General features: G+C 51.9%; 1 protein-coding gene across 4 annotated transcripts in view; it reads left to right on the forward strand.

The window, feature by feature from the left end:
* PUF60 (poly(U) binding splicing factor 60) overlaps window positions 1-9,795 on the forward strand; it is a 28,586-nt gene extending 18,791 nt beyond the window's left edge. For all 4 annotated transcript variants that reach the window (XM_061994750.1, XM_061994751.1, XM_061994754.1 and 1 more), the window contains 7 exons: window positions 439-600; window positions 1,069-1,161; window positions 2,093-2,306; window positions 2,964-3,154; window positions 6,623-6,758; window positions 7,375-7,610; window positions 9,361-9,795. In XM_061994750.1, coding sequence (XP_061850734.1) covers window positions 439-600; window positions 1,069-1,161; window positions 2,093-2,306; window positions 2,964-3,154; window positions 6,623-6,758; window positions 7,375-7,610; window positions 9,361-9,660 — 1,332 coding nt within the window. In that variant the 3' untranslated portion in view covers window positions 9,661-9,795. The remainder of the gene's footprint in view (window positions 1-438; window positions 601-1,068; window positions 1,162-2,092; window positions 2,307-2,963; window positions 3,155-6,622; window positions 6,759-7,374; window positions 7,611-9,360) is intronic.
* Window positions 9,796-10,578: the final 783 nt, after the last annotated feature.

The following is a 10,578-nucleotide window of genomic DNA, read 5'->3' on the forward strand; positions in this document are numbered from 1 at the left end:
ATCTCTTGCTGTCCCTTGCGGGAGGGAATGGGAGGGTTTGCTAATAGTGTCTAGATTTCAGACCTTTGCTGCCTGGAGGGGAAACTGCCCTAGAATGAAGTTATTTCCTCCTCCTGCAGGCGTTGCTGGAGATGTGATCAGGCTGGGAAGGGCTAGACCTTATCAGTGGGGTTGAAGTTAAGGCTCCTGAGGTGGCAGAGCCCATCAAAGATTTGACTGCCCCTGGGAGTGAGCCGTACTGCTTATCCGCTCCAGCAGTCTGTGCATGGAGCAGGAAAAGACTTCCTTATTACCACGTGTGCCAGACTGTGCTGCAGCCCAGTGAGGAGCTACCTGCTGTTGGGTCATAGCTCCTGGGAGGGAAGGAGGAAGGGGAAGAGGTCCTGACATCCATGGCCACCCCCTGATCTAACCAGCCAGTTCTTCTTTCCGATACAGATGGCAGCTCAGAGGCAGCGCGCCCTGGCCATCATGTGCCGTGTGTACGTGGGCTCCATATACTATGAGCTGGGAGAAGACACCATTCGCCAGGCCTTTGCCCCATTCGGACCCATAAAAAGCATTGACATGTCCTGGGACTCTGTTACAATGAAACACAAGGTTGGTGAACGGCCCTCGGGCGGTGTGGGGTTTCTTCTCTCCATGGCCTCCCTGAGTGTATCCAGGAGAGGAAGGAGCCTCCCTCCTGGGAGACAGCAGGCCGCTGCCAGCGCTTGGAGACACGTTAGTGGGTGCCAGCTCTGAGTGGCTTTGCAGGAGTCTGTAGTTGGACATGAGTGCACGTGGGGGTGGTGGGAACAGGAGATGTGTAACAGCCAGCAGTCCTGGATGCAATGGCCTTCTGCTCTTAGGCCTCTGAGTCTGAGAGGCTCTGGAAGCACGCAGCTTCGTGTCAGTGCTGCTGCATCCAATGTTCTGCTTTAACAAAAAGCCTCTTTAAGGAGACACCTTCACAGGCCACAACAGTGGGAATCTGCTGTGTGGGCAGCCTTGGCTGCATGAGTTTGGCATCGGATTTGAGACAAGATACAAGTGGCATGATTCAGCAAGCATATCCTTCTGTCCTAGGGTTTTGCTTTTGTGGAATATGAGGTGCCTGAAGCGGCTCAGCTGGCCTTGGAGCAGATGAATTCTGTCATGCTCGGGGGGAGAAACATAAAGGTGAGTGTGAGGCATGCTCTGGAAATTGTTAATGAATAATGGCTGTATGTCTAGAAATGCTTCCCACAGCACTGCAATGGGAAAGACAAAGCCTGTTCCCTGATAGTCCTTGATGTTCACCCCATTATTGAGTATGTAGCGGCTCTGGGTTCCTTTCTCTCTGAGGAGAGCCCTCCATCATGCTAATAAAACCTGGAAGCTGGTTCTGGTAAGCTGGCTTGGTTTATCTGCCCACACATAGAATGGAAGTCTCCTGAGGACAAAACCAAGGTGATTCTTGGTATTTTAATGTCTTCTTTTATTGGTTCTGTGTGGATGGCAGGTAAGTAGCATCAAACTTGTGTTGTGCCTGTCATTCTGTAGTGTGAGGGGCTTCAGGTAAGGGTCCACCCTTGCCATGCAGAAAGGAAGCATTCAGCACAAACAGAAAGGAACAAAGGATCGTAGCTATGGGGATGTTTTTTTCAGGCAATAAGAGATCTTTCAGAGGTTTGAAACTGGGGAGAGAACAAACATTTTCTGCCAAGTGTTATATACCTTGTGTGTCTCTCTGATACATTTTGGTGTCTGTGGGGTCTGATTTCTGGGGGGGTGATGTTTAGGAGCTGTCAAAACAAGAGAGAAACATTGTGTTTTGCTTTCAGAATGGTTTTTCAGTTCCTGGAAGTTGATCTTTGGCAGGTCAAGGAACCTCGATGGGAGAAATACAGTGGAGTAGAGAGCAGAGCCTGTTGTCAGCACTTCCAGAATCCCCATAGTTCAGGTGGTGTGCCAGAGCTGACTCAGCTGTTCCCCTGTGCTAATTAGGGCTTAGGAGGTGTTGCATGGCTTGCACAGGCAGTCAGGTGGCTGAGTACTCTGCTGTAACTCTTGGTGAGTCATGCTGCTGCGCTTCAGGATGACTGATGGACTGTTTGCTGTGTTTCTGCAGGTTGGGAGACCCAGCAATATAGGTCAGGCACAACCAATTATAGACCAGCTAGCAGAAGAGGCACGGGCCTTCAACCGCATCTACGTGGCTTCTGTCCACCAGGACCTGTCAGATGACGACATCAAGAGTGTGTTTGAGGCCTTTGGGAAGATTAAATCCTGCACACTAGCCAGAGATCCCACAACAGGAAAACACAAAGGCTATGGCTTCATTGGTAAAAATCTGTCTGACGTTGGACACGGGCTTGGGAGGGTGGTGAGGAGCAGCTTCCTCTGTTGGTTGTGGGTTTCTTCTAGTGGCAGAATTGCATGAATCAGTGGGATGGAAGTAAATCTGGAGCAGTTCTGTGCCTGAACTTGGGAGTGTAATTAATAAGCCAGATACTTCACTCACTGCTGTGTAGGCTGAGAGATCTTGCTCTGCGGGCTGTTCTTAACGATGCCTGTGTGGTCAGAGGGGTGAGGTGAGTGAGCTCAGCAGTGAGGGTCTTTTCATGGAACTCTAAGCAGGCATGTTTTGCAAATAGAAGTCACAGCTCCACAGTGGGTACAAGCTGGATCTAAGATTTCAAAGAAAAGCTTCTTTGGAAAAGAAGGAAAATAAGGACAAACTTGTTCCCTGTTGAGGTGAGGGAGCACTGGCAGGGGCTGCCCAGATGGGCTGTGCAGTCTCCTGCTCTGGAGACATTCAAACCCAGCTGGATGAGTTCCTGCGTGCCCTGCTCTAGGTGGTGGTGCTCTGGCAGGGGGGGTTGCATTGGATGAGCTTGCCAGGTCCCTTCCAGCCTTTGAGGTTCTGTGACTCTAATGAGGGAGTGTCTGAGTTCAGGAGTGAAAGGACCTTTTGTAAGTACTCCTCTCTCTCCCTGCAGAGTATGAGAAAGCACAGTCTTCTCAAGATGCTGTTTCCTCTATGAATCTCTTTGACCTGGGGGGTCAGTATCTTCGAGTTGGCAAAGCTGTGACCCCTCCGATGCCCCTGCTGACCCCTGCCACGCCGGGAGGGCTCCCTCCAGCCGCCGCCGTGGCCGCAGCAGCCGCCACAGCCAAGATCACAGCACAGGTAAGGCACAGCCTTGCGGGACTCAGGCAAGGGGGGATTGTTGGGGCCCTGCTAGAAACAAGAATGCAAACAGTTCCAGCCAGCTGTATTTACCAGTTGGAAGGAAAGCCCTTGGGCAGGTCATACGCTGCTCCCAGGAGAGTCAAAGCTTGCTGGTGAGGATCCCATACACCAGTGTGGAATGGAGTCTGGCACGGCTGACCAGAGCTTGATCTAAAGAAACAGTGGGGCAAGTTTGGTGGGCATTGTTTGTCTGGATAGGCAAGCCAGTGATTAGGGAAGTGGTTATGGCAGAGGCTAAAAAAACACCTAAAAGTACCTGAAGGGGTGCAGGGTAATGAGAGCAGTAATGGTTGCATGAGCAACACTGTCCTTGAAAAGACTCTGTGTGGTGAGGTGGAGGACAGCTGTGGTGGCTTTAGGCTGTTCAGAAAGGAGGAAATGCGATGATGGGACAGAGTTGGATGTTGAAGGAGCCTAGGGATTCTCAAATTTAATTTACTTGAAGTAGCAGAAGCTCCTGGCAACAACCACCAGGCACTGATGGATGAGGAAAGCAGACTCCTCTGTCTGTGTCCATTGTCCCTGCCTTGGCAGCAGAATCTCCTCCTGCATCACTGAGGCCCATGAAAGAAACGAGTTCCAGCACTCTTGGGTTCTGTCAGGCAAACAAATTGCTGAGGTGGTGCAGCCTGAACATGCTGCTCATCAGCTGACTGGACTTAATTCTGTAAGCAGCTGAATTTTTGAAAAGAATTCTCTGAATCACAAGCCTGAAAACCTCTGCAGTCAACCGAGGGAGGAAGCTGAGGCATGGCTAGAAGAGTTAGATGGAACAAAATCACTTGGGGAAGGAACTATTAACTTTTCTCTGAAGTGAAATGGTAGAGATGTGTTACAGACAGGGGTAAATCTGCCTGGTGTCTTGCCAAATCCTGCGGGGTTTGCTGCTGGGAGCAAAAGTCAAAGTTCCACAGATAGAACAAACAGATTCCTTGTGTAGCAAAAAGGCTCTGGAAGACCCTAGAGGTACTCAGCAGTCTTGTTGCCTTTACTTAGACGTGGCCCAGATTTAGGTGACCTGTCTGATTTGCCATGTGGGTAGTTGTAGATGCCTAGGGAGAACTAGTGACAATTGCAGAAGGCAGCATCTCTTATTGATGCTCCTGACATCGTTCCTGTACAGAACAGCCTACTTAGAATAAGAACATGGGCAGTCGTGGCCTGTAAGGGCTTTAATGTCACTCTTCTTTGAAACACAAGTCAATCAGTAATGTTGATTGCCCAACTTTCTTTGGTAAGGCTGCTGTTACAGGGAAACAGTCAAGCATGTGCTCTCAGCAGCTGAAGAGCTGATGGAGGCCCGTGTGAGAGGCTGTCAGCCAAGGCCAACGTGGTACTGGCAATGCCCAGGGGCGTGGGCAGGCGAGAGGCAGTGCTGGGAATCACTGACCCTTCACCCAGCTGGTGAAATGACTTACAGATGGGCCTTCCTTCATCTCCAGGAGCAGTACTAGTGGTCTTGTTCTTGGCATCGGAAGAAAAGTACTAATGGAGTTGGTTGGCAACACGGAAATGAGATGGATTGGTCATGTAGAGAGCTGGAACGTCGCAGCAGATGGGAGTCAGGAATAGATGCAGCATCTGGAGAGTAGGAGATACTGCATTGAAGGAACAAAACCTCACAGTGTTTTGCTCCTTGGTGTCAGGGCTTATAGCAGCCCCATGAAAACAAGGAAGAGAAGGATCTGGGTAACTAAATTGTGAGCACAACATTTCAGAGAGCAGCAACACAAACTGGGCTCTGGGGTGTCTCTTAATCATTCAACTCAATGTTTGTCTGGAACCTTGTTTGAGTTCTGGTCATCTAGAGCCAGGATGGGTTTTTGGCTCATGGAAGGTATAGAGAAGTACTGCAGTTGTTGGGAGAATTGGAAAACCTGTAATGCAGGAGGAAACTTGAGAAGTTGGTCTTGGTGTAACTAGAAAAATGCTGAAAGGTGCATCTGACCTGCTCAAGTCCATTCTGTATGGAGGCAAGTAGGCAGTGGGGTGGGAGAAGAGGTGCAGACAGCACAGCAGAAGGAAGCAGTTAAAAAACGCTTCCATTATCCAGGCTGGAAGTTTGAAGACAGTTTCTGGTCACCCAAAGTGGTGAAGCTCAGTAAGGCCTTACAGTGGAAGCAGGGGTGGCAAAGTTGGTTACACACTGTGTCGCTGAGGAGTGGGCTCGTGTGAGAAGTGTCTGCAGGTGCTGTGATGGTGGATGGTGTCAGTGCTGTGTTGTTGTCTGCACCTAAAGGACAAAGGCTGGAAAGACAGAATTTTTGTTTAAATGGATGTAGAAGTGTGCAGGTCTCAGAACAGCAGAACTGTGCTCATTGCCCTGTGCCTCCCGCCTGCAGTTGTGTTTGACCACCGTGTTCCTTGAGTCAGACAAGGAATAACCTTCCACTAGATAACTGGAGCTGTAAGAGTTCCCTCACCAGGGCTGTGGGAGTTACCTCACCTGATCTGTACCTCACCCCAGAGCCCTGGTGCTGTCAGCAGAGAGGGAGGGATGGGAGCTCTCATCCAGCTTTTCAGTGGGTCACACTCCTTAGTGCTGGTGGTTCCAGCCCAGCGAACCAGGCAGCTGCTTGCACACACCTCTCTGAATGGGATGAGGAGAAGAATCAGAAGAAAAAGGTAAAACCTGCTGGGTTGAGATAAAGGCAGTTGAATAGAGCAGCAGGAGAGAAGGAATGGTCACAGCAGCAATAAGGGAGTAAAGCAAGCAAGCAGTGCCGTGTCACTGCTCACCATCAGGACAGACCAGCCAGGGCTCTGCCCTGCCCAGCTCCTCCCTCATGTGCTGAGCAGGACATCAGCACAAGGTTGAATGGCCTGGGGACAGTACAGAATGGCCTGGGCACATGGCTTCTGGTGAAAACTAACCCTATCCCTGCCCAACCCAGGACACAGTATCAGTAAAAAGCTGTGTTTGTGTAGAAGGTGGAAACGAGGAGAGATTCCTCACTCTGGAATCGCCAGCATCTGCAGACCACGGATAGGATCCTGCAGTGCCTTTCCTTTAGTGACCAGCCTGGCAGCTTCACAGGGTGGGTGGAATTTGAGTTGCAAGAGAAGATTTTCCTTCCAAGGCTCGATCCCGTGGTTCCTTCATTCCTCTGGGGGCTGAGTGACATGATTTGTACCTCTTCTTTTACAGTAGTACTGTAGAACTGTCACCCTGAGTGTCTGCAGATGGACAGGGCCATGGGTGGCCCTGTGGGCAGTGGTAGTGGGCTGGGCAGTGTTAGGTCAGTGGTTGGACTCGATGAGCTTAAAGGTCTTTTCCAATCAAAACAATCCTGTGCTTCTCCTGTTAGGTGGGGAAAAGCTGATCTGCAGCTGAATGCACCCACACAGTGTGACTCCTTGATGCAGAGCTAACGTTTGGGGCCTTTTGGTTTGTGTTTGCTGCAGGAAGCAGTGGCAGGAGCTGCGGTGCTGGGCACGTTGGCCACCCCCGGGCTGGTGTCGCCGGCGCTGACGCTGGCGCAGCCGCTGGGCGCCCTGCCGCAGGCCGTGATGGCAGCGCAGGCGCCGGGAGTCATCACCGGTACGTGCTCCTCATCCCCCCTCCAACACCTGCTGCAGAGCTGGGGCACACCTGAGGAGGGGCTGCAGCAGAATCCTCCCTGCCTGGCTTTGCCAAGAGCTTTGGTGTGTGTTGGTGCAGCGTGGCAGGGGCTTGTTTTGGTGTGCATACGACAGGGACATGAGCTTGGCAGCAGGAACCTGTGGCATAGAGTGAAAACCTGGGTAATTCTGTGCAAAATCCTGCACTCTGCCTCCCTTCTGGGCAAGTACATGATGCATCTCTTGAGTGCTTATATCCTGCACACCAACCAAGTTACTGCTTGTGTACCCTGCTTGTTACTGGTGCAGAGCCATTCTGTGAGGGTGGGGAGGCCCTGGCACAGGCTGCACAGAGAGGCTGTGGCTGCCCCAGCCCTGGCAGTGCCTGAGGGCAGGCTGGATGGGGCTGGGAGCAGCCTGGGCTGGTGGAAGATGTCCCTGCCTATGGCTGGGGATTAGAACTGGATGAGTTTCAAGGTCCCTTCCAATCCCCATCAGTCTGTGATTTGATGAAGACCATCTAGATGTTGTGACCCTGGAATGTACCCAGATGTTGCAGATCAGTTCTTTAGGCTACAGAGCTTGTCCTCTTACAGGTGTGACCCCTGCCAGACCTCCCATTCCTGTCACCATTCCACAAGTGGGAGTTGTGAACCCCATCCTGGCCAGTCCCCCAGCGTTGGGCCTGATGGAGGTGAAGAAGGAGAAGGAGGAGGAGGAGGTGTTCCAGGAGTCGGAGCGGCCAGAGATGCTGAGCGAGCAGGAGCACATGAGCATATCTGGCAGCAGTGCCCGGCACATGGTGATGCAGAAGCTGCTCCGTAAACAGGAGGTGAGTGCAGTGTCAGGTGAGACTTGTAGGTCTAGATCTGGCCTAAGGGGACATATCTCTGCAGTTCTGTGTGTGGTCCAGGCTTCCTGCAGCATGCTGTGGGTACCTCACGTGAGGGACTACAAAGGGACCTGCTCGATGGCTGCTTGCAGTGGGAGTTCTGCCTTTAGGATCTTCTCAGGGGCTTCTCTGAGGGTTCAGACCAGTCACTAGGCCAGAGAGGCTTGGCTGTGGGCTGTCTCTGATGAAGCTGTGTTTACTTTGCATCATGAAAATAAGCCACGATGACCTTTTGGCTTATAAAGAAAGAGATGAGACTGGCACGTGGTCAGGGGCGACCTGTTTCAAACTCTGCAGTCTTCCTTTTCCCCACAACCTTTTACTGCAGGATAAAGCTTTGAGGTGCTGATAAAACAAAATGTCGTGGAAGTTACAATGAGAGACAGAACATCAGAACAATGGATTCAGAGGGTGTTTGGGGGGTCTTGGAAGGAGCTGTGTTGATAACCTCATCAGGCTTCTGGTTTGGGCATGACCAGAGGTTGACTCCAGTGTGTGGCCGAGTTCTCTGCCTGACACACGGGTTTCCTGAGCTTGGACACTGCCTCAGCAACGTTTGTTCTCTGTTTGCTGAACAGGGATAATGCTGACCTGCATTTTTAAGAGAGGACACAAATGAGCTGTCTCAGTGAGTGCTCTGCTCCACTTTCAAAGGGTACAGCATTTTAAATCCACTTGAGCCAGTTTTCCTCTGGTACAAGTTCCATTCCCAAGGAGTCCAATTCCTTTGGCACACTTGCTTGAAAAGCGTTCAGCAGTGTCAGCAAAGTGTTTAAACTGCACCATTCTCCCAGCTGCTTGGCATTCTCAGCCCGAGGCTGCCCTTCCCTCCTGCTGCTCTCTCAGAAGGCCCTTGCAGGCAGGGGCACAGGCAGGGCAGTGAGGATGGAACAAGGGTTTTCAGTTTACACTGAGCCTGAAATGCCACGTGGGTCACCAATGGCAGGGGCAGAGCTGGGTGTCAGGCACCAGAACAGGCTGCCCAGAGAGCCTGGAGATACTCAGAAGTTCCCTGGACATGGTCCTGGTGGTCCTGTTTGAGCCAGGGGAGCTGAGACCAGGGGACTTCAGGGTCCTTTCTGACCTCAGCTCTTCTGTGGTGCAGAGGGGTGCTGGGACACGAAGGGTGTGATGGGGGATACACACAGGGGGTAAGCTGCAGGTGCTCTGACCAACACGTGTCATTGTCCCCTGGGACAAAAGTGCCTGGTCAGCCATCAGTTGTCAGGTATGAAAGACCTGGCTAATCTTTCTAATTTATTTAGAGTTGGGGAGGAAAAAGAGACAAGAGAAGAACAAACCCCCCCCCCCACCCCAAAGGTGGCACTGGAGGGAGCAAAGCAGAAAATAACTGGGTAGCAACAACACAAGAGGAATTCTGTAGGTCTCCAGGTCTTGTGTGCTTCAAATATGTGTCTAAGAAAAGCCCAGAAGGTGGCCCACAGCTCTCCTGAGAGGCCAGGCAGGGCACAGCTGGCAGGGCAGGAGGTTTGGCTGTGGTTCAGGTGTGCAGGAAGGAGATTCACCCCGAGAACTGGGGCTTGGTTTCATGGGATGTGGCTGTGAGGGCGTTGCATGGGAACAGCTGCTGCTGATGGTGTGCAGGCGTGTGCTGCACACTGCTGGGGCTTTGCACAGGGATCTCAGCAGCTCTCTGGGCTGTTAACTCACGTGTCCCTTCTCTCTGCAGTCCACTGTGATGGTGCTTCGCAACATGGTGGATCCAAAGGACATTGACGATGACCTCGAGGGAGAAGTGACAGAAGAATGTGGTAAATTCGGGGCTGTAAACAGGGTCATCATCTACCAGGAGAAGCAAGGAGAAGAGGAGGATGCTGAGATCATCGTCAAGATCTTCGTGGAGTTCTCCATGGCCTCAGAGACTCACAAAGCCATCCAGGCTCTGAACGGGCGCTGGTTCGCGGGCAGGAAGGTGGTGGCAGAGGTGTATGACCAGGAGAGATTTGACAACAGCGACCTGTCCGCATGAACTCCACTGCAAAGACTCTGCCCCTGCCCCCTCTGCCTGCCTGGGCATTTTTTAGCCATGTGTAAAGAACGCTCCAGGGTGGGCACAGCTCTCTGTGATGTACCTGTAGTTTGGATAAAAGCACTAAGAAAGCGAGTGTGCATCTGTGTGTGTGGGTGTGTTCAGGGCTCAGAGCCCTCCTGCGGGCTGAAGAAGGGTTGCTGACTGTTCTCCTCTCCTGCCACCTCAAGATCCCACTGCACCTTTCAGGGGCTGCAGTCTTCAGAGATGGGCCACGAACAGTTGGAGTGGAGGAGGGAGACGTTCAGCATGAACATGTGGTGCTGGGCTGGTGGTGCTGGGCTGGTGGTGCTGGGCTGGTGGTGCTGGGCTGGTGGTGCTGGGAGGGAGCCTCTCCACCGAGCACCTGCATGTTGGGCTTGCAGGAGCCCAGACACGAGTCACAGCCCAGAACTGAACCTTTCTGGAATGTTCATGTCGTGTTTGTTCTGACCTCACAGTTCCAGTGATGGTTCAGAGTTGCCCTTTCTGATCCTTAATGTGCCGTGGGACAAACAGCACGTTGGGTGCAGAGTTCCCAGCAGGGCTGGTGGGCAGCACCTGAGTGTGTTCAGGAGATGAACATCCCACCCTGGTCCATGGTCGGTGATGTGGGACACGTGCCCTGCCCGAAAAGGAACTTCAGGGGGTGTTTGAGGACTCAAAGCTTCAGCAATATTCAGAGAGCTTAAATGCATTTATTCTATGAATCTTTCTCCCTAATGAATAGGAACAGAATTCGCTTGTGTTCATTGTTTTAAGTATCTTGAATATGGGCTTGGCAGTGTTGGGCCAGGGGTTGGACTCGATCTTAAAAGTCTTTTCTGACCAAAATGATTCTGTGATTCCCTGTTTCTAGAAGCATGTAAAGGGCTGCAG

Source organism: Colius striatus, chromosome 4 (genome assembly GCF_028858725.1).
Source record: "Colius striatus isolate bColStr4 chromosome 4, bColStr4.1.hap1, whole genome shotgun sequence".
Classification (NCBI taxonomy): domain Eukaryota; kingdom Metazoa; phylum Chordata; class Aves; order Coliiformes; family Coliidae; genus Colius; species Colius striatus.